Source organism: Bos indicus x Bos taurus, chromosome 4 (assembly GCF_003369695.1).
Source record: "Bos indicus x Bos taurus breed Angus x Brahman F1 hybrid chromosome 4, Bos_hybrid_MaternalHap_v2.0, whole genome shotgun sequence".
Taxonomy (NCBI): Eukaryota; Metazoa; Chordata; class Mammalia; order Artiodactyla; family Bovidae; genus Bos; species Bos indicus x Bos taurus.
Genome location: NC_040079.1, coordinates 44,837,808 through 44,865,439, shown reverse-complemented (window position 1 = coordinate 44,865,439; position 27,632 = coordinate 44,837,808). Strand labels below are relative to the sequence as shown.

General features: G+C 50.0%; 1 protein-coding gene and 1 non-coding gene across 9 annotated transcripts in view; one reads left to right on the top strand and one right to left on the bottom strand.

The window, feature by feature from the left end:
* The window catches only part of TNS3 (tensin 3), a 222,654-nt gene that overhangs the window by 96,642 nt on the left and 98,380 nt on the right, over positions 1-27,632 (top strand). For all 8 annotated transcript variants that reach the window (XM_027539303.1, XM_027539304.1, XM_027539302.1 and 5 more), the window contains 8 exons: positions 4,831-4,883; positions 6,840-7,011; positions 9,371-9,421; positions 10,991-11,113; positions 14,582-14,646; positions 17,700-17,783; positions 26,532-26,644; positions 26,739-26,799. In XM_027539303.1, coding sequence (XP_027395104.1) covers positions 6,862-7,011; positions 9,371-9,421; positions 10,991-11,113; positions 14,582-14,646; positions 17,700-17,783; positions 26,532-26,644; positions 26,739-26,799 — 647 coding nt within the window. In that variant the 5' untranslated portion in view covers positions 4,831-4,883; positions 6,840-6,861. The remainder of the gene's footprint in view (positions 1-4,830; positions 4,884-6,839; positions 7,012-9,370; positions 9,422-10,990; positions 11,114-14,581; positions 14,647-17,699; positions 17,784-26,531; positions 26,645-26,738; positions 26,800-27,632) is intronic.
* Positions 7,740-7,813, bottom strand: TRNAI-AAU. The gene has a single exon. It is a non-coding gene; the product is annotated as a tRNA-Ile (tRNA).

The following is a 27,632-nucleotide window of genomic DNA, read 5'->3' as shown; positions in this document are numbered from 1 at the left end:
GTCTGCTTCCTGACCTTGGTCACCTGTTGCGTCTTACCAGATGGTGCTGGTAGAGTGTTGCTATCTTCTATAGGGGGGCAGGGGGGCTGCATGGTCTGTGGACACAGGCCTTGTCACCCCAGGCACAGCTGGCTGCTGAGGCGTGCAGGAAGGCAGGGGGCTTTCTCTCCAGCCTCTTGGAGGCCCTGGACTGGCCAGAGGGCCTGCCTTCTTAGAGAATCCCCTCCTCACTCTTTCCCTCCTGCACCTGTTCTGGCTGCACTGGTTCCCTCGCTGGTCCCACTGCAGGGCCTTGGCACTGGCCATGCCCTGCCTAGTCCTATCCCCCTCACGTGACCTCCCTAAGCCCCTCACCTCCCTCACCTCCCACAGCCCCTCCACACTAGGCTGCGGCTGTGCCTGCTTCCCTGCATGCTCCTCCCCTGAGGGTTGTCAGGAGCCTTGCTGGCAGGCTGGGGTGGATAGTCAGTATGTGGGGGTTCCAGCTGCTGTCATCCACTTAGGTGACGGGGGTCTGCTGGAAGGCATAGAGGGCCAGCCTTCAAGGAGTTCGCTCTCTGTTTACAAACTTATAGTTATGATTGGTGTCAGATTGTCTTGAGTCGCTGTGTGTTACTTCAGTCTAACTTGTTCTAACAGCTCAGCTGCAGGTGAAACTGAGAAATACTGTGAGGCTAGGCTGAGGCCTAGCTTTCTGATTGTATTGCTTGTATGTAGGTTTGTATTTGTTTACCTATTTTTCATGTGTTTATGTGTGTGTCTACATATCCTCTATCTGTGTATCTATCAGCTCTCCAACCTATTTATCATCTGTCTATTGTACCATCTAGTTATGCATTTATCATCCGTCTATTGTACCATCTAGCTATGCATTTATCATCTATTGTACCATCTCAGTTCAGTTCAGTTCAGTTCAGTTGCTCAGTCGTGTCCGATTCTTTGTGACCCCATGAATCACAGCACGCCAGGCCTCCCTGTCCATCACCAACTCCCAGAGTTCACGGAGTTCACTCAGACTCATGTCCATCGAGTCAGTGATGCCATCCAGCCATCTCATCCTCTGTCGTCCCCTTCTCCTCCTACCCCCAATCCCTCCCAGCATCAGAGTCTTTTCCAATGAGTCAACTCTTCGCATGAGGTGGCCAAAGTACTGGAGTTTCAGCTTCAGCATCCTTCCCTCTAAAGAAATGCCAGGGCTGATCTCCTTCAGAATGGACTGGTTGGATCTCCTTGCAATCCAAGGGACTCTTAAGAGTCTTCTTCAACACCACAGTTCAAAAGCATCAATTCTTCGGCGCTCAGCTTTCTTCACAGTCCAACTCTCACATCCATACATGACCACTGGAAAAACCATAGCCTTGACTAGACGGACCTTTGTTGGCAAAGTAATGTCTCTGCTTTTGAATATTCTATCTAGGTTGGTCATAACTTTTATTCCATGGAGTAATCTTGTACCATCTAGCTATGCATTTATTATCTAACACATCTGTCATGTGAAGGGCAGTGGTGTTCAGAACTTGTTGTGGATGAGGGCTGGCTCAGACCCTCTGTGGAGCTGCGAGGCTTTGAGGCTGCTGCAGGGATTGTGGGTACTGCCCCTCCAGGCCCACCCTCCCTGCCCTCCTGGGACTTGAGGCCCAGAAGCTGCTCAGCTTGGTGGCTTCTGGAACAGGAGGTAGCTCTTGCTCATGTGCTGATTTGGGGAATTACAGAGCAAAACTAAGTCAGTTCTCTTAGACCTTGAAGCCACACCATGGGAGAGTGTGAGATGATGGGGGCTTTTGGAGAAGGCTTTGTAGCCCCCTTGAAACTCAGCGCCTGTGTGTCAGGAATGACGGGGGAAGCACCCTCACAGGCTAAGCAGTGAGGCAGGGTCGGCCTGGGGACAGGCAGCTTGGCCTGGTCATGTCAGTGCTTGGACATCAGCAGGTGGGGTTGGGCCGCAGGACCCCCATGGCTTCCCCTCCCTTCAGAGTGTTGTCTGCTCTCCTGCTTTGCTTTGTCACATAGGTTTGCACAACCTGCTTACCAGGGTCTGCAGCTTCTTAGTGAAAATGCAGAGATGTTTGCAAATATCAGAAGACATAATCAGTCCCTTGTGCTGGTTGATTGGGAGCAGTGGTCTCCAGACAGGTTTATGTACTCACCCCCAGGGCTGGGACCTATGTATGTTTAATTGCAATGGAGTGTGAATGCACTACATTATGTTCATTTATGTATAAATTATGTACCTGTCCCACATTGCAGAGATTTTGTGTGCCTTCCTTATACACACTCACAGTGTAAAGCAAAATGGAAAGTGCTGAAGGAACAGTAGACGGTGCTGTGTGCCCTCGACTGGGACAGTGGTTCTCAGACATGGGGATGTTTGGACTCAGGTTAGCTTAAAACCAGCTCTTCTGGAATCTTGATGATATGCCAAGACTAGTAGCTGAGTCCTAAGGGAGATGAAGTCCTTGGGAGGAAGGACAGGCTGGATGGCCCTGCACAGTGTTCAGGGCCTGTGACCCGGCCCTGGTGAGGGTGGGGTCACTTTTAGGCCCCTGCAGCTGTCATGCAGTAACTCTAGGTAGGCCAAGAATGTTCCAGTTCCAAGGTGCTCAGGGTCCACCCTCAGAGGCTCCCTCACTGTCTTCCCTCCACGAGTGTCTGAGTTCTGTCACTGGCGGGAAGACCTGAATGCCACACCGGGAGCTGGCACCTCATCTGAGCTGACCCTGGTGTTGCACTTTCTCCAGTTACAGAAGTAAACTGTGTTCTCAGTAGAAAAGGAAAAAATAAATGCACGTAGAAGAAAAAATAAGAAAAGATACGTAGTGAAACGTTCCAGAAACACGCCGCTGCCCAGGCAGCCTGCACACTGATAGACATTTCCAGGTGTGTGTGTGTAGCTGTGAGTGTGTGTGAGTCACGCACTCTGCGCCAGGGAGTGGCCACGTGGCTGTTAGTGCTAGTGCTGTCACACATCACGGCGTCTCTCCAGGCCCACAAGTGTGTCACCATCTGTAAGCCCCACGACTTATCTAATGTCACTAAGTCGCAGGGTTGAACTCTTAGGCTGTGTATTTTTCACAGTTACACACATCATAATGCAGCGAGCACCCTGGTCCATAGAGACTTACGGACTTTCCCAGTAATTTCCTGAGTCATTCCTCACATTGCTGTCACGTGTTTCAGACCTTTTAAGGGCTTTTTATATTTATGGACAAGCGGTTTTCTAAAATGATGAATTCGTTTACATTTCATTTACATTTTAGAAATACTTTAAAAATATATATTTTTAGATTTTAATCTTTGCTTTCTAATGGACCTCTCCCCCCAAATCTCATTGTTTGGAGTCCATATGGCCTGAGCCATCAGAATTCTGGGGTGTTGGGAAGATGGGCAGGACCGATGTGGAGCCCAGAACAGTACAGACATGGGGTGTGAGGCCTGCCGCCCACTGGGAGGTGGTCTTGGAGGCTGGGGACACTGGAACAGTGGAGGGCAAGTTCTGGTACCTGGCACCCACGGGGACCATCTCAGTTGGTCCCCAGACACCTCTGCGAGAGGAGGAGACGACCTAGAGGCATGTGTCCTGGCTAGGGAAGATCAGCCACTGCGTGTGGACACCCAGAGCCCACTGTCACATCTGAGCATGGAGGAGAGTGCCTTCCAGGTCCTGCTTTTGTCTGGGGCCCATGTCACAACCTCTGCGGTTTGGAGTTGGCTTGACCACACGTTGTGTAATTTTAGGAGGTCATCTCTCTCACTGATCCCTGAAATAAACTTGGTATTCACTCTTCATCCCTTCACTTCACACTGGGGGAGCCACTGTGAGCCAGCTGCCCAGGTGGGACACCAGGCAAGGGGGGATGTCAGATCCTGTCTGAGAAGGGTTCCCCAGGGCCAGGGTGGGCAGGAGCAGAAGGGGGTGCCGAGGCTTTATCCACCTTGGCCAGCTCTAGCCTGCTGCATGGTCACCCCTGTGTCACCTACTCAGAGCATGTCCTGGGCTGGTCCACAGAGCTGTATCCATGAGACGCAGCAGGCAGGGAGGAGCTCACAGAAGGCAGGAGAGAAAGGAGCCTCCTGAGAGGAAGGCATTCGGGGGAGCTGAGACAGGGACATCTGGATTCTCCTCCCCTTCTGCCGTTTTCCACGAAAGCTTACACCTCTCTGTGCCTTGGTTTCCCCACTTCTGAAATGGGAAGTAATTTCTCTCACAAAGTTACTGGATTCATCTGCTGAAATAGTGGATATAGAGGAGCCTAGTGGGCTGCAGTCCATAGGATCACAAAGAGGTGGACGTGGCTGAAGCGACTTTAGTTTGCTCACACGCCTTGGAGTTTAACACACACACTCACACACATACATAAGGGTTGTGTAGACTGTAAAGTAATTATAACCTGAAGTTTTTTTCCCTGTCAGATAAGCTTTTCAAAAATAGAGTGGTAAAAATGGAGAATTCTCTGAAAATCAGTAACTGGTTCTTTTGAGCAGATATAACAATAATGATGTAATAGTGGCCAACGTTGATTGAGGGCTTCCTGTATCCTGGGACAGATAGGCCATGACCGTGGACCGCTTACCTTGCCCTGACCAGGGGTCATGGGAACCTGCCCTGCTGTTGATTAGTGGAATTGTGTCACTTGGGATCTGAGGTCTTAGGGCTGAGATGTCCTGATAAGCTGGCGACCCTCCCAGGTGATACGATGAGCCAATAGTGAAGGGTCTGATGACGTTTATGATCATGTGAAACAACTGCCATCCTTCCTTCCCAGTGGGGTTTGCAGTGTGTGGGCTGGCAGCACAGAGATCTGAGAATGACCTTTGTCTTGTCATTTGCAGGCTCCGGGGGCATCATCAACACCTGCTTCTCTGTGCTGTGACAAACCGTTCAGGTGAGTGTCCGTCACTGAAGCCACTTCAGTGCCTCTGGCCTTGGGTCAGCTCTCGCAGAGGAAGCCTGGACACAGTGTTATTTTATTCTGTAGTAATCTTAATGTCTTTTTCAATTTTAAATAGAAATGCTCAAAGCTGGTAAATATCATATGTGTGTCTCTTTCTGGAATGTAATGTCCCAGCATTAGAAATCCTGGTTGTGGAAATGTCCAATCAGTAATTGCGTTGCTGTGATTTGATTGTGAAGTGTAGCATTGGGGAGAGTTCTAGAATTGACTTCAGCACATGAAAAGCCCATTTTTTTTCTTTTTTTTTTAAGCCCATTATTTTTTAATAGGTCACTGTTGCTCAGTGGTGTTTGACTCTTTGCGACTCCATGGACTGTAGCCTATCAGGCTCCTTTGTCCATGAAATTCTTCAGCAAGAATACTGGAGTGGGTTGCTGTGCCCTTCTTTAGGGGATCTTCCCGACCCAGGGAGTAAACCCGAGTCTCCTGCATTGCAGGAGATTCTTTACTGTCTGAGCCACCAGGGAAGTTCCAGAGTCAAAAGATGTGATTTGATTTTTTAAAGTAAACAGGACTCTTTTACATTCATGTCTGGTGCATAAGGTAGAGAAAAGTATCTTGGTGATTGTTTGTATTTGAATAAACCAATTTTAAAAAATAGATTTATGATCTGGATATTTGATATTTCTTTTGGGCATCATAATTGCATTGTAGATAGTTCTAAATGTATCTTTGTCTTTTAGAAATAAATGCAAAAATACTTACAGAAATGACATATAATGTCTTGGGTTTTTTCAGGGCAATCACAGTGAGGAAGGGGGGTAACAGAGAGTATGGATGGAAAAAGCTTGGCTGTGTGTCCATTTTGAAATTGGATGATGAATACTCAGAAGTGTGTTTAAACTATTTAGTATACTTTTTAATTTTTTTCAGAATTAGGAGAGAGACTCATGTAATAGGAGTGGTACACAAACAACAGCTACGAGCCCCTAAAGCTGGTGGTGGGGGATTTGATAGGTTAAAACCACCCTCCCATGACTGTCCTGCACCGCTCCGTGGATTCACCAGTCTTTGGGGTTGACCCCATCACCTCTCACCTGGATTTTTCACCTTCTATTCCTGACAGCACCCACAGCCCTAGAAGGCTCTTCCTGGGAGGGGCTCTGGGGCCTGTGGTCCCCATTGCACAGTCCTAGTGATGAGGAAGCAGAGCCTGGATGCTGCGTGCTGGAAGCATTATCCTGGGCTCACCAGGCTGCAGGCTCTCCCCACCCAATGGCCCTAACTAAGTCCTCCCCTCTGCTGGCTTCATTGCTTGGTGTTTTTATCCTCTTCCAGACCCCATCCTCCTGCTACCTGATGCCTGCCCTCTAGGTTAACCTAGGGGCAGTCTCAGCAGAGCCAGCACACAGCTCTTCTGATAGACACCAGCCCTTGCCTCCCAGCTGCTGCAATTCCCTCCCAGCTCCTCCTCTCTGCAGGACAGGCCAGCCTCCTCCCTGGGCAGTGGGCCTCCACATGTCCCCCAGGATGGGACCTGCAGATGTGCCTAGGCACTTGTTGATGTCTCCCAGCCTTGGCCTCTTGCTCTGCCATTCATCTGTCTAATGGGCTTCTTCCCTGCTGCCTACACCTGACTTGATACTCAGAGTAAGGAATGCCCCTCCTTCCAAGATCCAGGCTCTCTGAACTCATGCCCACCCAAGGAGGTGCTCTCTCTGCTGGCTTTCCATCAGGCCTGCCCCTACCAGGAGCCTCAGTGTGCTCCCTGGTTGTAGCTAGTTGTGCCCCAGTCATAACCGTTAAGGAAGTTTTAGCTTTGTGCCCTCCTGTGATGAGAATCAGTAAATTCCCAGAAGCCTGTCATCAGGTCCGGGTGTGAACAGTGAGCGAACGTCCCTCCTGGTGCTTGGCCCCTTTCCTGACAGCTGCCCGTGTGTCTCCCAGACCTGCAGGGCTGAGCCCCGCCATGGAGGACGGCCGCGAGCTGGATCTCACCTACATCACCGAGCGCATCATTGCCGTGTCCTTCCCCGCGGGCTGCTCCGAGGAGTCTTACCTGCACAACCTGCAGGAGGTGACGCGCATGCTACGCTCCAAGCATGGGGACAACTACTTGGTGAGCGGGGACACTGAGCGTGAGGGAGGCGAGGGGCACTGAGGGTGGGGACCGTGAGGTTGGGGGGGCGTTGAGCATGAGGATGGCCAGGGGGTGCGGCGGGGGTGGGGGACTGGGGGGCGCTGAGTTTGCTGAAACTTGATGAGCGAGGGTCCCCATGTGTGGGGACTGAGGAGCCTGCGGGTGGGAGTACAGGCTGGTTCCTCTGCAGTTGGCTTGACGGGCAGTGGTGCGCGGAGGGGGCCCGCCACAGGGAGGCTATCCTGCCACATAGCCCGCTGTGCAGTGGGGCGTCTGGGCTCCTCGTGAACGTGCAGCCCCCCCAGCTCGTGGCCCATGTGCACCCCGGGGGGTGTCAGCTTCCTTCCCTGCTGCTGGGGTTAGCACCCCTGCCTCTGAAGTGAATCCAGGACTGGAGGGTGGGCATCCAGAACTATCTTCCACCCCAGTTCCTTTCAAACACACATGAGGCTGTTGAACAGAGCACACATCTGAGGAAGGTGCTGTGCGGTGCTTAGTCACTCAGTCGTGTCTGACTCTTTGTGACCCCATGGACTGTAGCCACCAGGTTCTTCTGCCCATGGGCATTCTCTAGGCAAGAATACTGGAATGGGTTGCCATGCCCTCTTCCAGGGGCTCTTCCCAACCCAAGAATCAAACCGGGGTCTCCCGCATTGCAGGCGGATTCTTTACCAGCTGAGCTACCAGGGAAGTCCACTGTAAGTTTCTGGCCTGCACAGGGATCGAACCTGTGACCCTGGCGTTATTAGCACCACACTCTAATCAACTGAGCTAACCGGCCATTTGAGGAGGATGAGGAGGACCAGTCTTCCTGAACGTCCTCTTTCTCCACCTACCCTTTCTTGTTCCTGAGGCCCCAGTCCGGCAGGTGGCTCTGTGGCTCCATCTTCTACTACTTGAGTTAGATGACAGCTCCTCGCCCTTCTCCAGACCTGCTGCTAGAAGGCCTCTTTATCTCCATAAGGCAGCTAATCTTTACCCTAAACTGACAAGGCAGTTATTGTCATCCTTATCGGTCTCCTCAGATGTCTAAACGGCTGGGCGTGTGGCCCTGGAGGCAGAGAGAGGGAGGTGACTGCCCAGTGGCTTCCAGCAGCCCCTGCCCAGCCTGTGGCTTTCCCACTGTCCTCAGCATGGCCTGGTGACAGGCAGGGAAGGTGGGGTCCAGCCCATGAGATCGTCCCACCCCGTCCTTGATCACAGCTGCAGGAATGGTCTCTTCCTCCTGACACTCAGGGTGGGATGCCTCCTCCCTTCTCCCCCTGCTTGCTGCTCACTGAGGGTGAAGGCCTGGGACCTGAGGCCTGGGGTCAGGGGGCTGGGGGCTGGGGCACTTCCCCTCACAGTGGTGGTGCCTTGTCAGAGCCTGAGTCCACCTTGCAAAATGGTGAGGCTGTGGGTCCTCACCTCATTCGAGGATAAGGACCTTTTTGAAAATTGGGAGGAAGGGTATGTTTGTCTTCCATGGAGCCTGAGTTGAGAGCCCTGGGCTGGACGCACTTCTTCCCCACTGCACATCTGAACTGTGTGCTCTGACAAGGGCATGTGGAGGCCGATCACCCCCCGCTCCCCAACACGTACACACAGCTGCATGGTCAGGTCACAGACGTTGGCTCTCTGAGGCAGGTTTTAATGGAGCCCATGGTCCAGGGTGTAGCTTGTTCTGGGGTAGAGGAGCCGTGGACCTCATCCCTGGAGCACCTTTCCTCTCAGGTCTCTATAGCGTCCATCTCTGAAGAGAGAGGTGTGTGGAGCCCCTCCTGCCCCAATGCTGTCCTTAGTTTTTCCTTTGCTTGAGGTGTGATCAGGTTCCACAAACAGCTCTGCTTCTCTGAGAGCGTGGCCTGGGGCTCTGGGCTGGCTGGGGCTTCCTGAGACCAGGCCCCCTGCAGGCCCAGGGCCCTCCACCCCGTACCTTGCTCCCTCCAGGAACCAAGGCCAGTTCCAAAGGATGTGTATGCTCTCCTCAAAAGTGTTAGTTGATCAGTCATGTCTGACTCTGTAAGACCCCATGGACTGTAGCCCATGAGGCTCCTCCATGGGATTCTCCAGGCAAGAATACTGGAGTGGATTGCCATTCCCTTTTCCAGGGAATCTTCCCGATCCAGGGATGCAACCTGGGTCTCCTGTATTACATGCAGATGCTTTACCATCTGAACCACTAAGAGGTGACTGTCCTTATCATCTGTTTTTTCATTCCATGACGATTACATATCTATACATTTCTGTCTTTTTCATAATCTGCCGAATCGAAGGCAAAGAGCCTGTGAGAATGTAGTTGTTCCCTTTGGTCTGAGGATAATGACTAGTCTAATAGCTTCTTATTTCCCCTTTGTAGGTGTTAAACCTCTCGGAAAAGAGATATGACCTTACAAAGCTTAACCCAAAGGTAGGACCTTAGCCCTTTGTATATTCTGAGTTTTGTTAAGTGTCTGTGATGCTTATCCTGCTCGTGCAAAAAGGTTATGTAGCAAGTCTCTGTGGAATATGACTTAATGAGGGCTGTTAGGAACTGTTCATATCCATGGCTTATTTTTTTCTTACATTTTTTTAGTTTGAAGTAGTTATAATGTCACAGGAAACTGCAAAAATAATACAGGGCAATCCCACATACCCCGACCCAGCTGTCCCCAGTAGTATTGTCTTGCACAACTTGTAGTAAAATATTGATGGCAGGAAGTTGACGTTGGTACAACCCACAGACTGCGTGCAACCTCCACTGGGTTCACATGTAGCAGGGGTGTGTGTGTGTGTGTGTGTGTGTGTGTGTGTTGCCCTGCCATCTCATTGTATGTAGATTTATGTCACCACCACCACAATCAAATCCAGACATTTTTACCTCAAAGATCTCCTTCCTGCCCTGTCTGTACAGCTCACTCTCCCCTTCCATACATTATTCTTTTTTTAATAACAAAGATTTAGGGGAAAAATTTTAAGACTGTATAAGTGTAAGTTGTGGTATATATGATATATATGTATGCACATACTGTATTTCATATGTTGGAGTATTTTGCAGCCATTAGGATAAGAAAATAGTATGGTAAATTGCCTGTTTTATTGCTCGTTAACAAGGGCAGAGTATAGAATTTATGTATGATAGTATTTCACCTATGCTAAATAGAATTTATGTATGATAGTATTTCAGCTACGTAGAAAAAGAATAAGGGATTCATCAGAATGTTATAGCTCATCACTCTTCATGGCAGAAGGGGTGTGTGCCTTTGCCTGCTTCCAGCAATTTTCTGAATTTTTCCATCAATACACAATTTCTATTGCTTTTATAATAAGACAGAGCTCTGCCTCCCCTCCCTTCTTAAAAAAGGAAAGGAAAGCAAAAATACCAGTCCTGCATGGCCCACAGGCTTAGAGGTGGGAATGTGTGTCAAGTGGCTCAGAATTTGTGTTTTGGGGCACAGACTTTCTTTGTTCCTGAATTGTAACCAAGCTTTGAAGGCCTCCTCCCTCCCTCCTGGGCACAGTCTTCTCTTTTGAGGAGTGTCACGTGTGATAGGCATCTCCCTCCCCGTAGTTATCTGCCCCTTGTGTGGGGGAATGGCTCACCGCATTTTCCCAAACTGCGATTTGAGTCTGAAGGGAGGAATTTGGGCAGCAGCTCATGCCAAGAACTCCTGTTTCAGATCTTGCCAGGCCTGGGCCTCTCCCCATGAGCCATGCACCATTAGCGGCTCCTGAAAGCCCTTTCTAGAATTGTCATTCCAGCTGCACAAAAGCAGATAAGACTGGGGAGTAGATGTCTCATGGGGAAAATATAATCCTTCATATTTTTCTTTCCAGTAAAGGAGCCACAGTTCCCACTAAGTTTTAGAAAAGGAACACAGAATGTTGTTCTATATTATAAAATGAAATATTTTGCTAAATTAAAAAAAAAAGGTCTTGAGATGACTTCATAGGGCTTCTTGGAGATGGACAGCAGAAAGCCTCCTCTCTTTCCTCGTAGATTCTGGACGTGGGCTGGCCGGAGCTGCATGCGCCACCCCTGGATAAGGTGTGCACCATCTGCAAGGCGCAGGAGGCCTGGCTGAACAGCGACCCCCAACACGTGGTTGTTATTCACTGCAGGGTGAGCACCCGCTCGGGGGCCCAGGGGGACTGCCTCTTCACCCTGATTGCCTGCTTCTTTAGGGGTTTGTGGTTAGGTTTTCATACGTACCCTAAGAGGAGGGAAATAATCATCCAGCCTCCTGGAGTCTGGCTTCAGAGTGCATAGGACTGATGTTCCTAAATGCACAGTTGTACATGGTGAAGCTAAGGTGGGGGCCCCTGGGAGGTAATCCTTTCATTTTCATGTGTTTTTTGTTTGTTTTTTTTTTTATGGAAAACCTCCTGTTTAAAAAGCAAAGGGTACTATTAAGGCATACAACATTGGACTCTGTGCCACCTGAGTGATGCCAGTTGATTGGCATGAGACTGTGGGCAGGATGCTACTACAGGAGTTATATGGTCCTTTCCGAGCAAGCCAGCCTGGTGGGGTGGATGTGACATGTCCATGCTTGCAGGGTGGCTGCGGGGATGTCCGTGCCTTGTCCTGGCTTCCTGACCTGCTAGGCACCCTTCTCCAACCTCCTGGAACTGCCTCTCCTCTTATTTCTCTGGTTTCTCAACTGCCTTGGCTTGTTCATAGCCTCTTCCTGCACTACTCTGGGTTCCTCAAATCTGATGCGTTTTCCCAGACACCTTGAGCTCATGCAGCATGTGGGAGGAATGCTCTGAGAGGGTTGGGGGGGCGAGGGGTGGCGCTCCGTCCGAGAAGAAGGGGTCTGCTCCCTGCTCTGTACACTTTACACCATCAGGATATCTCAAAAATATGGACATTTCCACCTTGAAATGTTTCTTCCTTCAGACTTTTCATACTCAAAAGCTGCACAAAAGCCCTTTGCATTATGGACTTTAGTGTAAAGGAACCTTTTTTTAAAGTTATCAGACTTTCCAGGTGAGTTTCCTGCAAGGGTATTGAATGAGGAGGGCAGACAGCGGCTGATGATGTTCAGAGCTCCCATACTCGGTGAATTCGATGGTCACTCAGCTGAGAGGAAAAGCCTCTGGGTGCACACATGGTGTTTGCTGCTCTCTGCTTCTGTTGCTTACTCTCAAGTCAGATTTGATTACATTCTCCCACAAACAGCCAGGGAGCCCCATTAGTTCTCTTACTAAATTAAGTTAACCAGGACTTTAATTCAAGGATTATGTTATATTAAGGTGCTTCTCTCCATATTTGTATTTTGGTGCAAGCTTAAAACAAAGAGACTTTTTTTTTTTTTTAAATAATTCTTATCAATTAAAATGAGCTCTGTATTTTTTTACTGGGTATGGCCTATTGATTTTTACATGTGAGGATACTGCTGATGGGCTGCTTTTGCCCAAGATCCCTTCACAGGCCCATGAGGCAGTGGTCTCTAAACCACCCAGAGCACTGCAGTGCCCAGCACTGGGGAGAACTGCCCACCCGGGGCACCCAGACCTGCTGCCAGCTGTGTCTCCCGAGGATTCTGGCTCCTAGACCTTGCGGTGTGCCCCCTTCACCATCATTCCATTTCAACAGTTCACTTTTTTAATGAACTGAATTATCAAACTTTTTACAACATCTGGGCCACAAGTGATGAACTTACCACATAGAGTCCCCTGAAACATCCTTTTCCTAAACTATGCTTGCCTTTTGAGACAAGTCTTGGCAGTGGGATTAACTGGGAACATGTTGAAACTTCTTGGAAACCATTTGCTCATCTCTTGCCCTGTTCTGGTGGCCCGTGAACCCTTCTGGAGATGATTCAGGAAACACACCATGAGAGAGAAGCCCTCTGAATTTGAATTTATAGAGGTTGACTTCAAGGGAAATTCACCGTGGTTGCTGGTGGGGTTGAGACTGCTGACTTCCCCCAAACCTGCCAGCCCTGCAGAACGGGCTCTTCCTGCCCACGAGTGCCAGGAATGGCATCCTGGCCTGGGGAGGGCAGGCAAGGACCAGACTGTGCGACCCTGTCTTCCCGCTGGATGCCAACGGTGGTATCTGTGTGTGCTTGTCCTCACCCTACCCACACTAATTTTGAGTAGAAATAGCCTGTGATTTCTCCTGGATGGTTTCACCCCCCTCCATGTGGTTCAGTCTTGAGTTGTTGGTGGAGGATACTCACTGGGACTCGTGTCATCAGTGATTTCTCTTAAGAACAGATACAAGCTATTCAGGTCCTAAAGAATGTGTCTGGTGCTTAAAGACTTCCTGTCCATAATGAGCAGCGTTAGAGACGGTGGCAGTGAAGTCCTCCATGTGCCTGACTTGGCGGAGGTGTTGTTCCCTGCTGGTGAATTTATATAAGCAACATACTTGTAAGTGTGCGGTTATAACTGCAGGCGCCAGGGTTCAGGACTGATGGTGTGTCTGCACTGAGTTTCTGAGGCACGTACTCAATGCTCATGAGACAGAGAGGAAAACTCTCCCAGGGGATAGTCACACGCCAGGATTTTGACCTGAATTTCCTTTATCATTCCTTTTTAAGAATAGACAGAGGAGCTGCATGTTGGTGACGCAGCCATTGTGGCCCATGTGATTCTAGATCACGGGTTGTTGACTCTTCTTGAAGGAACCCAAACAGGGCTTTCCAGGCTTTGGGGCCCCACAGACTACTTCACTGCCACTGCCATGTGGAAATCGCCCCAGATGCGCCGAAACTGACAGGCGTAGCTGTGTCCCAGTCACATTTATTTGTGGACACTTGACGTTTGAACTTGATATGATTTTCGTGTGTCATTGAAATACTGTTCTTCTGATTTTTCTTCAACTGTTTGAGGAAATGTTAAGACAGCTCTTAACTCCAAGGGACACAGCTGGTGGGCAGAAGTGGCCGGTGGGCTGTGGTTTGCTGATCGCTGTCCTGGGTCATGACAGTGTGTTTCAGAAGGTGGCAGTCCATGGTTCTGGTTGAGGTGGCTCATTGCAGAGCTGTGGTGCTTCCAGAACCTTCTGTTGGTGATGTTGGTCTGAGGTCCTGCTGGGCTGCCTTGTCTGGGCAGTGTGTGTCTGTGGTTATGGACTGAGTGATGCATTTTCCATAAAGCTGCCTCAGCGGGGTGTCCCCTGTGACGGTGCAGGGCTGGGTGGTGCCCGTGAAGCTGTGATGTGGCAGCACCCTGAGATTGGCTGTCCTACTCCTCTGGACTTTTCTGGGCTCTGTATGCAGCCCTCAAAGTCCTCAGCTTATAAGTGGGGCATTCGGGTCTCTCTCACCTGGGTGATTAAGTCGCACTAATGGCTTCCACCCAACAGTTTTTTCCTGGCCTCACTGGGAAATGAGGAACTGACTGGCCACCTCTGTGCAGACCTGGCCTCGGGCACGTCCTCAGAGGGCCTGGTTGGCACCTACTCCTGCTGTTAGTACCCCACGCGTGTGTTCTCTGCTGAGCTGGGAGCTGCCGTCCCTCAGAACAGGGACCAGAGGAGGGTACTGCTGGCTTCCCTGTCAAAGCAGGCTCTTTGCCATCCTGTGAAGGAAGCAGTGCTTTCCTGTTCTAATGACCTCTCTTCCATCTCCTGCAGGGTGGAAAGGGACGCATCGGCGTGGTCATATCATCTTACATGCACTTCACCAATGTCTCGGCCAGGTAGGAGGGAAGTGTCCTCGCTGCCGTGGGTGTTGGGATGCTCTGAGGCTGGGTGGGCAGGAGGCGGACCCCTCGGAGCTGACTTGGAGACCAAGGCTCATGTCCCTGGTGCCTAGAAACCTAGCTGCAGCTGAGGGTGTGAGCTCGTGAGAAAGACACTGTCCTCAGTGGCAGCGATGTATGATTCACACTGAAAGCTTCAGGGAGGCATCACCGATAAAGCAAGTGCACTGTCAACCTGTGACAAGGCTGATGGGGACAGACACTACCATTAGTAAAACCAAAGCAGTGCTTCTCACTGGACACCTCACATTCTGCCCAGGTCCATGGCGATGGCTATGGCTGCCGTGGTTTACATGCACTGTGCTTCTGGGAAGTACTTTGCATATTCCCTTTTTCTTGCTCAATCCTCCCAAGTAATCCAGGAGGGAGTAGTCATCACTCCCATTTTACAGATGAGGAAACTGAGACTTGGCGGACTTAAGACTGCTCAGGATCTTAATGAGCAGGAAGCCAGATCTGGTCTGGTTCTCAGGAGGTGCTGCCATGGGCATGGGGTTGCTGCCCGCAGGAGGTGGGTCCCGTCCACTGGGCGTGACAGGCACTGCGAGGCCCGTGAGTGAGGCCCCAGCTGCGTGCCAGGCCTCTGGGCGCTGGGTACACTGGTAGACCCAGAGGCACCCCCGAGCACACGTCTCCACTCACACTGAGATCCAGTTCAGAAAAATCGTTCTTTCTGGGTGTTGCATCTGCGTTGGCCCTCTCTGTTCAATGGCCACTTTGTGAAGTATGAACTACTCCGTTCTGAGGAAATATAAGCCTATTCATATTAGCCGATAAACCCTTTCCTTTCTAGCATTAAGGAATGAAATTTGACTTTCCAAATGTTTTCTGTGGAAACAAATTGGAGAGCTCATGCCTGCCAGGCAGGAAACCCAACCCTCCAGTGAAAGTCAGATCCTTTCTTGGTGATAATAAGCACTTGTGTGTGTGTGCCAGACAAATTGAGATTCCTGCTCACGTCACATCCCTCTGGTCAGAGAGCAGATTTCACCTGGCGGACTCTGGACAGAGGCCACCTCACATTTGTGCCCACAACAGCACAGCTCTGTCTGGAACCAGAGTTTCATGTGCCATAGACAGTCCTGGCATTTTTGGAAAGCGTGGAGACTGGGCTTTTTTTCACTGTAAGCTTATCATTGGTACTCTCTCTAAATGCCGCACTTTTTTCTGAATAGCTGAAGTGTGTCTCAGCTGCACGTGTTAGGCAATTCACATGAAAGGCTCTAAACTCCGGGGTCCTCACCTAGGAAGCAGGGCTGATGGCTGTTCCTCACAGGGTTTTTTTTTTGACAATTCCATGTATTATCACATGAAAGGCATTTGCAGCATCAGTGCTGGTGTGGGCTGATGTTCATCCTGCTGGTACTAGTAGATAAGATAGTATTAAGTGCTCTTCGCTAAAGTGAAGTGACACTACCAAGATTTTTGTAACACGGTTTTCTGAATTCACACTTTCCTAATTGGCGGCTGCATAGTTTGCTACTTCATGAATAGAATGTTATGTATTTAAGCATTTACCAGTATTGCCTATCCGAGTTGTTTGCAGTTTTTCTTTAGAATTTCAGTTGCTTCTAATGATTTTGTACACTGAAGTATGCCCTGGTGACAGATTCTCATCATTACATCTTTGATCATTTTTACTATTTCTATTTTCCCCTTAGATAGTATTCACACAAGTAGTGTAATCATAGGGACTTTTGAAGGCCTTTGTCACACACTGTGTCACACACAGATCGAAATAGACATTTCCAAATCGCTAAGTGAAGTAAGAAAAACATTCTGGTACCAGCACTAGGAAGATAAGAGTTCATAAAGATAGAGTCAGTGCTAATATTATGAATTCTGGTACTGATATTAACAAGCTTCCCTGGTGGCTCAGATGTTAAAGGATCTGCCTGCAATGCAGGAGACCTAGGTTCAATCTCTGGGGTAGGAAGAGCTCGTGGAGAAGGGAATGGCTATCCACTCCAGTATTCTTACCTAGAGAATCCCATGGACAGAGGACCCTGGTGGGCTACAATCCATGGGTCGCAAAGAATTGAACATGACTGAATCACTTCTGCTGCTACTGCTGCTAAGTTGCTTCAGTCGTGTCTGACTCTGTGCGACCCCATAGACGGCAGCCCACCAGGCTTCCTCGTCCCTGGGATTCTCCAGGGAAGAACACTGGAGTGGGTTGCCATTTCCTTCTCCAGTGCATGAAAGTGAAAAGTGAAAGTGAAGTCGCTCAGTCGTGTCCGACTCTAGCGACCCCATGGACTGCAGCCTACCAGGCTCCTCCGTCCATGGGATTTTCCAGGCAAAAGTACTGGAGTGGGGTGCCATTGCCTTCTCCGGGCTGAGTCACTAAGCAGTGATATTAACAGTGAACATAAACAGTGACCAAAATGCATTGTCAGCATTTAATAAAACAAGTGAATTCCAGAAAAAGGAACACTTAAAAATGTATAGGTGAATATGTAATTATACTTTTCACTCTAAAAAACACGTGCATCCGGTACGTTAAACATGCAGTGCTTAAGTGACCCTTGTTTTTGTGCAGCCCCAGCAACCAGCCCCTTATTTAGACAAAGTTGTTATTTTAGATGGTTGTTTCGGTAGTTAGGACACGAGGCTCGTGCCCACCTGCGAGCAGTGGCAGATGGGTGGTTATCCTGTCAGGGTAGTATCCTGTGATTGTTCTGTGTTGTAAATGCAGCACAGAAAGTGCCATGTGCTAAGATCAGGAGCTGCTGTTTCAAATGGGGAACTGCAGGCCTGGCTTCCCCTGCAGGCCTGGCTTCCATTTGGCCTGGAACATCTTCCTGGAGGAGATGAGGCCTGAGAAGAGACGCTAAAGTGGGTGTGCCCGAGGAGGGAATGTAGCAAAATGGAGCTCTTAGTGGGTGCCAGCTGCTCAGAACAACCTCAGGGCCTGTCCCTTGTTACACCTCACCTCCCACCCCTCCGTGGCCATGGAGTTAAATCTCTCTCTGTCTCTGCTTTCCCAGTGCTGACCAGGCCCTTGACAGATTCGCAATGAAGAAGTTTTATGATGATAAACTTGCAGCTTTAATGCAGCCATCCCAGAAACGGTATGTATCTATTCCACAGCCAGAAGGAAAGGTGGAATGAGATCTTACATTTAAAAATGTAGGGACGGAAGATACACCCCCTCTGACCAGCCGTGATTAGGAGGCGGGGATTGTTGGGGTCCAGTAGTGAGTGACGAGCCACCCTGCGTGGGGAGCCCCTCACCCTGGCTGACTCCCGTGTGGTCTCAGGGCTCCCTCCCCACAAGCTCGGCCATCAAGTCTCCTGCGCTCCCAGCTGGTGTTGGTGCTGTTACTGTGTTGGAACTGGTTTGTTTCTCCTGACCAGGGGTCTGTGAACTGTGTCTGTAAGGGGCTGGATGGTGGATGTGCTGGGCTTTGCAGGCCAAGTGGTCTTTGGCACGGCCCCTGTAAACAGAGGGGCTGTGGGTGGTAGAAGCCAGTGAAAGCAGCTTATCACCAGCAAAGCTGTTGACACACTCAGGTTCCAAGTCGGCCAGCTTCAGAGGCCCAGGAGTCCTTCTCCTTGGTTTCCTCAGCCCATGTCCCCTTGTCTCCTGCTCAGCATGGCCCCTGGCACATGCTGCGGCGGGACCCTGGGGAGCAGACTTACTCTGGCTGCCGGCCCCCAGGTGAATCCATGCTGTCCCCAGGCCCAGGTGGAGAAGAATCGGAGGAGGGTCAGGTGCGTGGCCTGAGAGGGGCCTCAGCCACTTGTCTTCCAGACCTACTTCCTCTGCAGATGGGGACATGGTGCTAAGGACACCATGTTTTTACTTCAAAGCAAATGGCAGGGCATTTGCTCAAGAATTGCCAAGGCCATCGCCAAGATGGTTTTCCTGCCCTTTGCATCTCTTCCCACCAGGGCCAGAGGGCTGGACCAGTGGACTTGGGAGGATTGGAAGCTTCATTGGCATCCAGGGGGCAGGGGCACAGGCGGTTTTTGTCCAGAGCCGATTTGAGGTATTTCCACTTGGGAAAGGGATTTCCAGGGTCACCAGAGGCACTGCCTGCTTCATCCTGGCTGTTCCCCATGGCAGGTCTGTTTGTGGACCAGAGTGTGTTGTGGATGTGAGATGGTGGGTTGGAGCCTGGCTGTGCCCTGCTCTGAGCAAAGGCCCCACAGGGCATGTGAGTTGCCTTGGAAAAACCAGCATTTCATTAGTATTACAGTTAAACAGCCCCTTGATCTATTTTGAACCATTAAGTGTCATTTCTTGGTTGAGCAGTTTCCAGAATGGTTACATTCATATGAGCCCCTGTGTGAGATGTGAGGGAAAACAGGGAGTGACCCACCTCAAAACTCAGCACACACCAGGGAAGGATGTTTGCCTTATTTTCTTCTTTTTATTCTTATTACTTACTGCAGCTTTAAAAAAAAATTATTTTGTATTGGAGTATAGCTAATTTGGGGTTCCCTGGTAGCTCAGCTGGTAAAGAATTGGCCTGCAATGAGGGAGACCCCGGTTCAATTCCTGGGTTGGGAAGATCCCCTAGAGGAGGGCATGGCAACCCACTCTAGTATTCTTGCCTAAAGAATCTCCACGGACAGAGAAGCCTGGTGGGCTACAGTTCATAGAGTCGCAGAGTAGGACACAGCTGAATGCCTAAGCACAGCACAGCATAGCTAGTTTAACAGTGTTAGGATAGTTTCAGGCGGACAGCAAAGGGACTCATCCATACATGTGCGTGTATCCATGCTCCCCCGAATTCCCCTCCCATCCTGCTGCCACATAACACTGAGCAGGTTCCCTGTGCTATACCATAGTTCCTTGTTGGTTATCCATTTTAAATAAGCAGTGTGTACCTGTCCATCCCAAACTCCCTAACTGTCCCTTCCCCTATCCTCCCTGCCCCTCCCCACCCTGGCAACCTGTAAGTTCATTCTCTAAGTCTGTGAACCTGTTTCTGTTTTGTAAATAAGTTCATTTGTATCAAGTCTTTTCAGATTCCACATATTAATATAAGGGATATCATGCGATGTTTCTGCTGCAGCTTTTTAATACCATTGAAGGAGTGTGGAAAAAGGGAATTATCTTCCCACTTTAACTTGCCCATGGTTCTCCCGCGTGATTACACAGCAGAAGCTGTAGTATTGACACTGATGAAGGTGGCGTGGGTTAAACCCAGCATTTCGAGGCTGATCCTCCTGCTCCCTCAGAATAGGGGAGCCTATCCTGACAGCACCTGCCTCAGAAGATGCTCGCCACCTCGTAATGGAGCGGGTTTATGACTGAGTGAAAGAATAGGTACTTCTGGAGGAATATTTGAGACCCGGAGGATGTGCAGTGACCACTCATGTGGGGACGGATTCAGTGATGGTGGGACCATCACTGTGGTCCCAAAGCCCGAGGGGGAGCTCTGCAGGCTACTTTAGGACTGAGCTCAAGAAACCTTTTCAAAAGCAATCTCGGGATGAGAGTGGATTAATTAATTAGAGAACAGACTTATGGACACCGGGGGAGGGAGGAGGGAGAGGGTGAAATGTATGGCGAGAGTAACATGGAAACTTACAATACCATGTGTAAAATAGATAGCCAGTGGGAACTTGCTGTATGACTTAGGGAACTCAAACAGGGCTGTGTGACAATCTAGAAGGGTGGGATGGGGAGGGAGATAGGCCGGAGGTTTGGGAGGGAGGGGACATGAGTGCACCTATGGCTGATTCTTGTTGATGTTTGACAGAAAACAAAATTCTGTAAAACAATTATCCTTCAATTAAAAAATAAATAATGGGTTTATGAGCTGGAGAGGCTGGAGGCCCATTTGATGGGTGGCAGATTCTCTGTCACTTTGTGCCTCACTCCTAAAAACCACTGAGCAGTTGACCTGCAGCAGCTTGGCCAGCAGTGGTTGTTGGAGATTGCTTGCTTCCAGTAGAATTCCTCAGGCGAGAGCACTTACCTCTCCCTGCACCTTTTGCCTTGAGCAAGCCTCAGGAGCAGCTTGAGGTCACCCCCAGGTGACCTCCTGTGGGGATGATGAACCTTCTGCTTCAGAGAGGCACCCGTGACCTTGGAGGCCCTTTCACTTTGACAAGTAATTAAAGAAAAACCTACAGCCTTAGTTATCAACAGCATCATGGGAGTCATGACTTAAATCATGAAATTTTCTGACCTCCTTTTCTTCTCCCCTTTTCCTTTCCTCCTCCCCTTTTCCTTTCCTCCTCCCCTTTTCCTTTCCTCCTCCGCTTTTCCTTTCTTTCCGTGAAGGAGTTGGGAGCGAGTCCTATTACTTTGGGTTTGTTTAGCGGGGAGAATGACAGGTGACTGGCTCGCTCTTTGGGACAGCAAATCTCTCCTGAGAGTTCGGGGAAGAAGAGACACCCCGGAATTCCTGGGTGAGGGTCGTTCCTATGTCCCATGAGGTAGAGGAAGAGAAGCCAGAAGTCTGGGCATGCAGAAAGCAAGATTGGATTCCTAGGTGTTTCTAGTAGCTGGAAAGTTCCCCAACATTGCAGCATTCTTTGATACTTAAGTCCCTTGGACAGAGATTAAACCAGTTAATCCTAAAGGAAATCAGTCCTGAATATTCATTGGAAGGACTGATGCTGAAGCTGAAGATCCAGTACTTTGGCCCCCTGATATGAAGAGCTGACTCATTGGAAAAGACCCTGATGCTGGGAAAGATTGAGGGCAAGAGGAGAAGTGGGCAGCAGAGGATGAGATGGTTGGATGGCATCATCGACTCAGTGGATATGAGTTTAAGCAAACTCTGGGAGATAATGGAGGACAGGGAAGCCTGGCATGCTGCAGTCCATGGGGTTGCAAAGAGTCGGACACGACTTAGGGACTGAACAACAACCGCAAAAACCCCACAGTCCTCTTTTTTCCAGGTCACACTCAGGTGGCCTAGAGCGGAGCTTCTCAGCCACTCATCTGAGAGACTGACGAGGGTATGAAAGAGTTCTGGGACAGCAGAATGAGGCCCCCCTGAATAAAAATGCATGAAAAATTCGTTTTACTGTACAAAGGTTTTCTTTACCCCTCCCGCACCACACACACTGATTGGTGGTGCATAGAGAGGAGATTTGCTTGATTTATGGCGTCGAGTGTCCCATCGCACACAACCAAGAGTGCCTCCCTGGACTGAGGCCACAGTCACTGTGGGATCTGGAGTTTCGGATTTGCCAATTAGGGTTGCCTGGAGGAAGGCCCCCGAGAAGGGCAAGGAGCCTGTGCTGTCCTCCTTGGCCATGTCAACCTGTGTTCTGGGTGGTAGGCTGGGGTGACAGGCGAGGCCCCTGGGCTTACATCAGCTCATTTACATCAGCCATAGCCACGGCTAGAGGGAACAGGCAAGGGTGCTGTCTCGACGCTGTCCATACACTTTACAAAAATAAATATACAAATGACCCTTGTCACCTGTCCCTCTCTTAGGAGGTAGATGGTGACATGAGTTGGTGTCAAGTTTTCTTCAAAGGCGGTTCTGATGGTAGTCGGGCTGCTAACAAACGTTATACTAACTTTTGCAATATTACAAAATCCAGAACTTGAACTCAGAAGTTATAGTTGTACTGTATCCTATGAACAAGTAACCAAAAATGACTTCAGTTCCACAAAGTTAGGCAGTAAAGTTGCTGAAAAGTAGCACTAACGAATAGAAAATACCTGAAATGGATAAAATAATTTTGTACCTTTTCCTTATTAAGAAAGCATGTGAAGGAAGGAGTAAGTTGCATTGTACAATATTTTTGTCTTTGATTTACCTAACTATGGATCCATATAAAGCAGATTTTTATAAAGGGCAGATGAGAACTGTAGACCGGGAGCTTGATTGCAGTGGTTCAGTGATGAACTGGTCAGAAGGGCAGATGTCCGGGATCTCCTTCCTCCCCTCTGTCTCTAACCCCGTGTGAGTGTGAGCCCTGGTCTTCCAGCTCCTACTTTTCTCTGGTGATGTTGACACTGCTCCTCAAAGAAGCACCTTCTCACGCTCCCTCTGGCCACTGGGCGGCAGTGCTGGCCAGGCTGTGTCAGTGCAGGGGGCGGACCCTCCATGTTGGCATCAAAAAGTGAATCGGGGACTTCCCTGGGGGCGCAGTGGATGAAAATTCACCTGCCAGCGCAGGGACACCGGTTTAATCCCTGGTCTTGGAAGATTCCACATGCTGCGGGGCAACTGAGCCCATGGTCCACTGTTAGAGAGCCCATGTGCCACAACTGCTGAGCCCATGCTCTAGAGCCCATGAGCCAGAACTACTGAGCCTGTGTGATACTAAAGCCCCTGAGCCTAGAGCCTGTGCTCTGCAACAGGAGAGACCGCTACACCGAGAAGCCCACGCACTGCAATGAGCCCACTGCTCACCGCCACTGAGAAAGCCCGCGCGCAGCAACGAAGTTCCGGCACAACCAAGGAAAAAATGTGAAACAGAAACCGACCACCCCTGCCTTCCATGATGCCTGGTCTGTGTTTTGGTGGATCCCTGAGATGTCCAAACTGAAGGGCCATCTTGCCTGGAGTGGTCAGTGCAGACTGAGCAAACGGCCAGGTGCCCATGGAGTAAACACACCGGCTGGGCCACTGACAAGGCCAAGGAAGCGGGTTGCGTGGTGACCAGGGCTGCGCAGCACCGGAAGAGGGGAGACTGCTGTCCAGATTGGGCAGGGGTTCCCAACCCCAGTTCAACATCCCTTTTCATATGCTCACAAGCAGAGGGCCGGCGAACCCAGAAATCTGCAGTGCATGGCATTTAGGTGATTAAATATAGGTGCACAGGTCACGTGAACTTTCCCGTGTCTGCCCCCAGTGGAACCGAGGCATCTGTTGTTCAAATAGAAGATGAAACGAAAAGGCCTGTGGAGCCATCTGGTGGTCAGAGCCCTGCAGCCATGGCCTGGCTTCGTGGTCTCAGGACCCCCAAGGCTTCCATCTGGTCTCTGTGGCTTGGGTGAGTGAGGTTTTGTCCTCTTCTGAAAGGGAAGAGCGATTTGCCACCAGGGAAATGTGAACACCATCAAGGGCACCTAAGTTGAAGCTAGCATTTTTTTTTTTTCTAAAAGGATGGCTTTTAAGTAGAGTTTATAAACTTTATTTTTAAAATTTACTGGATATTTCCTCTTGTTCAGTTTGCTTTGTATGCAGATTCAACTGCTTGAGATAATGGACTGCATCTGAATTGCTGGTGTAAATTAGATATTTAAAAAATTTTGATGTACTTGACAAATGACATTATGTAAATTTAAGGCGTATGACATGTTTTTTAAAATTTATTTTGAAGTTTGTTTTTAATTGGAGGGTAGTTGCTTTACAATATTGTGTTGGTTTCTGCCATACATCAACATGAATCAGCCATAGGTATGCACATGTCCCCCTCCCTCTGGAACCTCCCTCCCGCCTCCTACCCCATCCCATCCCTCTAAGGAGCTCAGCCTGCTAGTCTGTGACAACCTGTTCATTTTATTTTGTGACTGCCTGGAATCTTCATTGCTTTATGCAGGCTTTCTCTGCTGGCGGCAGGTGGGAGCTACTCTTTGTTGCAGTGCACGGGCTTCAGTAGTTGTGGCACGCAGGCTTAGTTGCTCTGTGGCATGTGGACTCTTTTGGGACCAGGGATCGAACCCATGTCCTCTGCATTGGCAGGTGGATTCTTAACCACTGCACCACCAGGGAAGTCCTAAGTTGTATCACATGTTAATTTGATGCATTCATATGTTGTAGTATGATTGCTATTATAGCCATAATTAGCACCTCTGTCATATTACATAATTATGATTTATTTTTAGTGGTTGGAATAATTAAGTTCTATCTCTCAGCAAGTTTGATAATTATAATACAGTGTCTATATTTACTATGCTCATGCTGGTGTTCCGTCACTTCAGTCGTGTCCAGCTCTTTTGTGACCCCATGGACTGTGGCTCACTAGGCTCCTCTGTCCATGCGATTCTCCAAGCAAGAATGCTGGAGTGAGTTGCCACGACCTCCTCCAGGGAACGCATCTCTTGCGTCTCCTGCATTGCAGGCGGATTCTTTACGGCTAAGCACTGGGGAAGCCCATACTTACCATACCGTGCGTTATATTTCTAGGGCATATTTACTGCTCATTGTAAGTTTGTACCCTTTAAAAATTCTGTTCTGTCCCCAAGGCCCCAACCCCTGGTGACCACCATTTTACTCTGTTTTTGTATGTGTGGCTTTTTTAGATTCCATATATGAGTGCTGTTCTACCACAGGGAGGTGTTACCTCACACTTGTTAGAAAAGGCAGTGGTCAAGACAAGAAAAAACAAGTGTTTACAAGAATGTGGAGCAAAGGGAGCCTTTGTGCACTATTGCTGAGAATGTAACCTGGTGCAGCCACTGTTGAAAAGAGTGTGGAGGTTCCTCAAAAAATTAAAAATAGAACTACCATATGATTCAGCAATTCCACTTCTGGGTACATTTCTGAAGGAAATGAAGACAGGCTCTCGAAGAGATCTCTTCATGCCCATGTTTCTTATTCCCAATAGCCAAGATGTGGAAACAATTTAGATATCCCTCAATGGGTAAATGAATAAAGAGTATGTGGTAAAAATGTGTGATGGAGTGCTACTCAGCCACAAAATATAATGAAATTCTGCCATCTGCAATAACATGGATGGACTTTGAGGTCATTATTCTCAGTGATGTAAGTCAGAGAAAGCCAGAATTTTTTTAACCTAAGTGGGCTGAGCCTGAGTAGCATTCAGTCCTAGGGTGTTTGTGTGGGGGATGTCCCTGCTCTGTGGGGAGTGGACTAGAGTGAGCTGGCTGGAGGGTATGGAGGAAATTGTGCTGGCCACACAGCCTGGTGATTCAGTGATTGCTTCCTTCCTGCGCCTGCATGGCTCTGTGTTGGCATTAGAGATGTACAGAGATGTTGGATGTCGTGGGGTGTGCGTTTGCTCAGGAGTCACACACAATGGATAGAGAGAGGGGCTGAGGCTGGGCAGCATCTGCGAGGTTGGCAGGTCTGTGCCCTCTTGGGTAGGTGTGCCCTACCACCTTGTGCCTTGGGAGAAACCAGTGAGGAAGCATTTCTTGGGTAGAATCTTCTCTCTAGACTGTCAAGCACCCACGCAGGGTGCGGGCGTCAGCATGGCACACAAGGCTGTGCGTGGTATTGAGAGAGAAGACAGGTCTCCCAGCTCACCACAGACGTGCTCATCCCGCTGCTGTGATGGGCAGTGAGGAGGAACGGTACAGAGGAGACAGAAGACAGGAGGGCGGGGTGGCTCAGGCGGCGGGGGGTGGGGGGGGGCTCTCACAGTGAGATGGGGCATCCACAGGCTTCCTGTGGGCTCACTGTGTGGACTCCAGCCTTCTGTAGGTTTCCTGGTGTGAACAGAGAGAGCGGTGGGTGGGACTGAGAGTTAGACTGAGTTACCGTGACGTGTAGTTTGGTTCAGAGAGCATGCTCACGTGACTGCAGGTCTCTTGCCTTTCCATTCTGGGTGGGGGACTGTGACATCCCGTGGCCTAGCCCTGCCCGGCTCTGGTTCCGTGGACAGAGGTGATGCCACCTGCGCTTGGGGTGCAGAGCAGGAGGCGCCATGTGTGGGGGCTCACGCCCAGGAGGCACCCTTGCTGCGGTTCCAGATGACTGGCCACATCAGTGTGGGAAGCCCGGAGACTCTCTGTGGGGTTGTGGGCTTAGCCGTGCTCTGCAGGGCATGGGTCAAGCCCTGGCATGCAGACACCTCTCCTTGCTGTGAGCAGTTAGGATGGGTCCTCTTCCGAAACTCCCAAAAAAGCAGGCACGTTTCCTCCTTTCCCTCCGACCCCACCTGCGCTCCAAGCTGTCACGGAAGCTCTAAGCTGCTGCCCTTTGCAGGTATGTGCAGTTTCTCAGTGGGCTCCTGTCAGGAACGGTGAAGATGAATGCCTCGCCCCTGTTCCTGCATTTCGTCATCCTGCACGGAACCCCCAACTTTGACTCCGGTGGAGGTGAGTGTCTCCCGCAGGGTGGGGTCTGGAGATGTGCCGCCCGGCACTGGCCCCCAGTTCCGCGTGTTTATAGCCGATTCCACCTGTGTTTCAGTGTGCCGGCCCTTTCTCAAGCTCTACCAGGCCATGCAGCCCGTGTACACGTCGGGGATCTAGTAAGTGCGGCTGCTCTCCTGGGGACCGCGGGAGAGCCAGGGAGGGGCCTGCTCCAGGCTGCTTCTCCCTTGGGAGGTGTGGGAGGCGTGACGCCTGGGGAGCCCAGAGGAGGGGACAGAAGGGGAGCCGTGGGCGGGTGCCCATGACCCTGCCTGCCGGGTGTCCGCCACTGTCACCCAGCTGGCTGTGCGAAGACGCAGGGGCACAGGAACCCGGGGGCAGGAGAGGGTCCCGCACTGTGTGGGAGTAATCACGTCGGAGCCTGCGACAGGGCCATGGTGTTTTGCCTTTCTCTCCCCTTGGCAGTTTAGATAAAGGGCAGGCAGATGTTTCCAGAATATGTACTAATTCTAGACTTACTTGATTTGCTTTTTTGGGAGTTTGGATTAGCATTTTATACACCTTAATAGAAAATGAATAAAGGTAGAAAATGTGTTGTCATCACTCAAAATGAACTGTTATCGTATGTCTGGACTCCTGTTGGACCCTGGCATCGGTGATACTTGGGCCATGTCACCCTCTGCTAACCACAGAGGCTGTGCCAGCAGAACCTCAGTAATCCACGCTGCGTGCCCCGCTGTGCCTGGGCCCGGGGTGCCCGGGGTGGGCCTGCGACCACTGGCCCTGACATTGCTCTCAGGACCCTGCCTGGCCCCATTGCTTTTTTATACCTTTTAGACTCATTTTCATAGGAGAGAGTCTAAGGAATTGGGATGCCTGGGCCAAGCAGGATATTTTGTCTAATTTCAATTGTAGAGTTCCTTTTCTCAGAAGGAATTCTTTCCATTAAATCATGAAATTGTATAATGATGTGCCTCCTTCTTTATTCCAA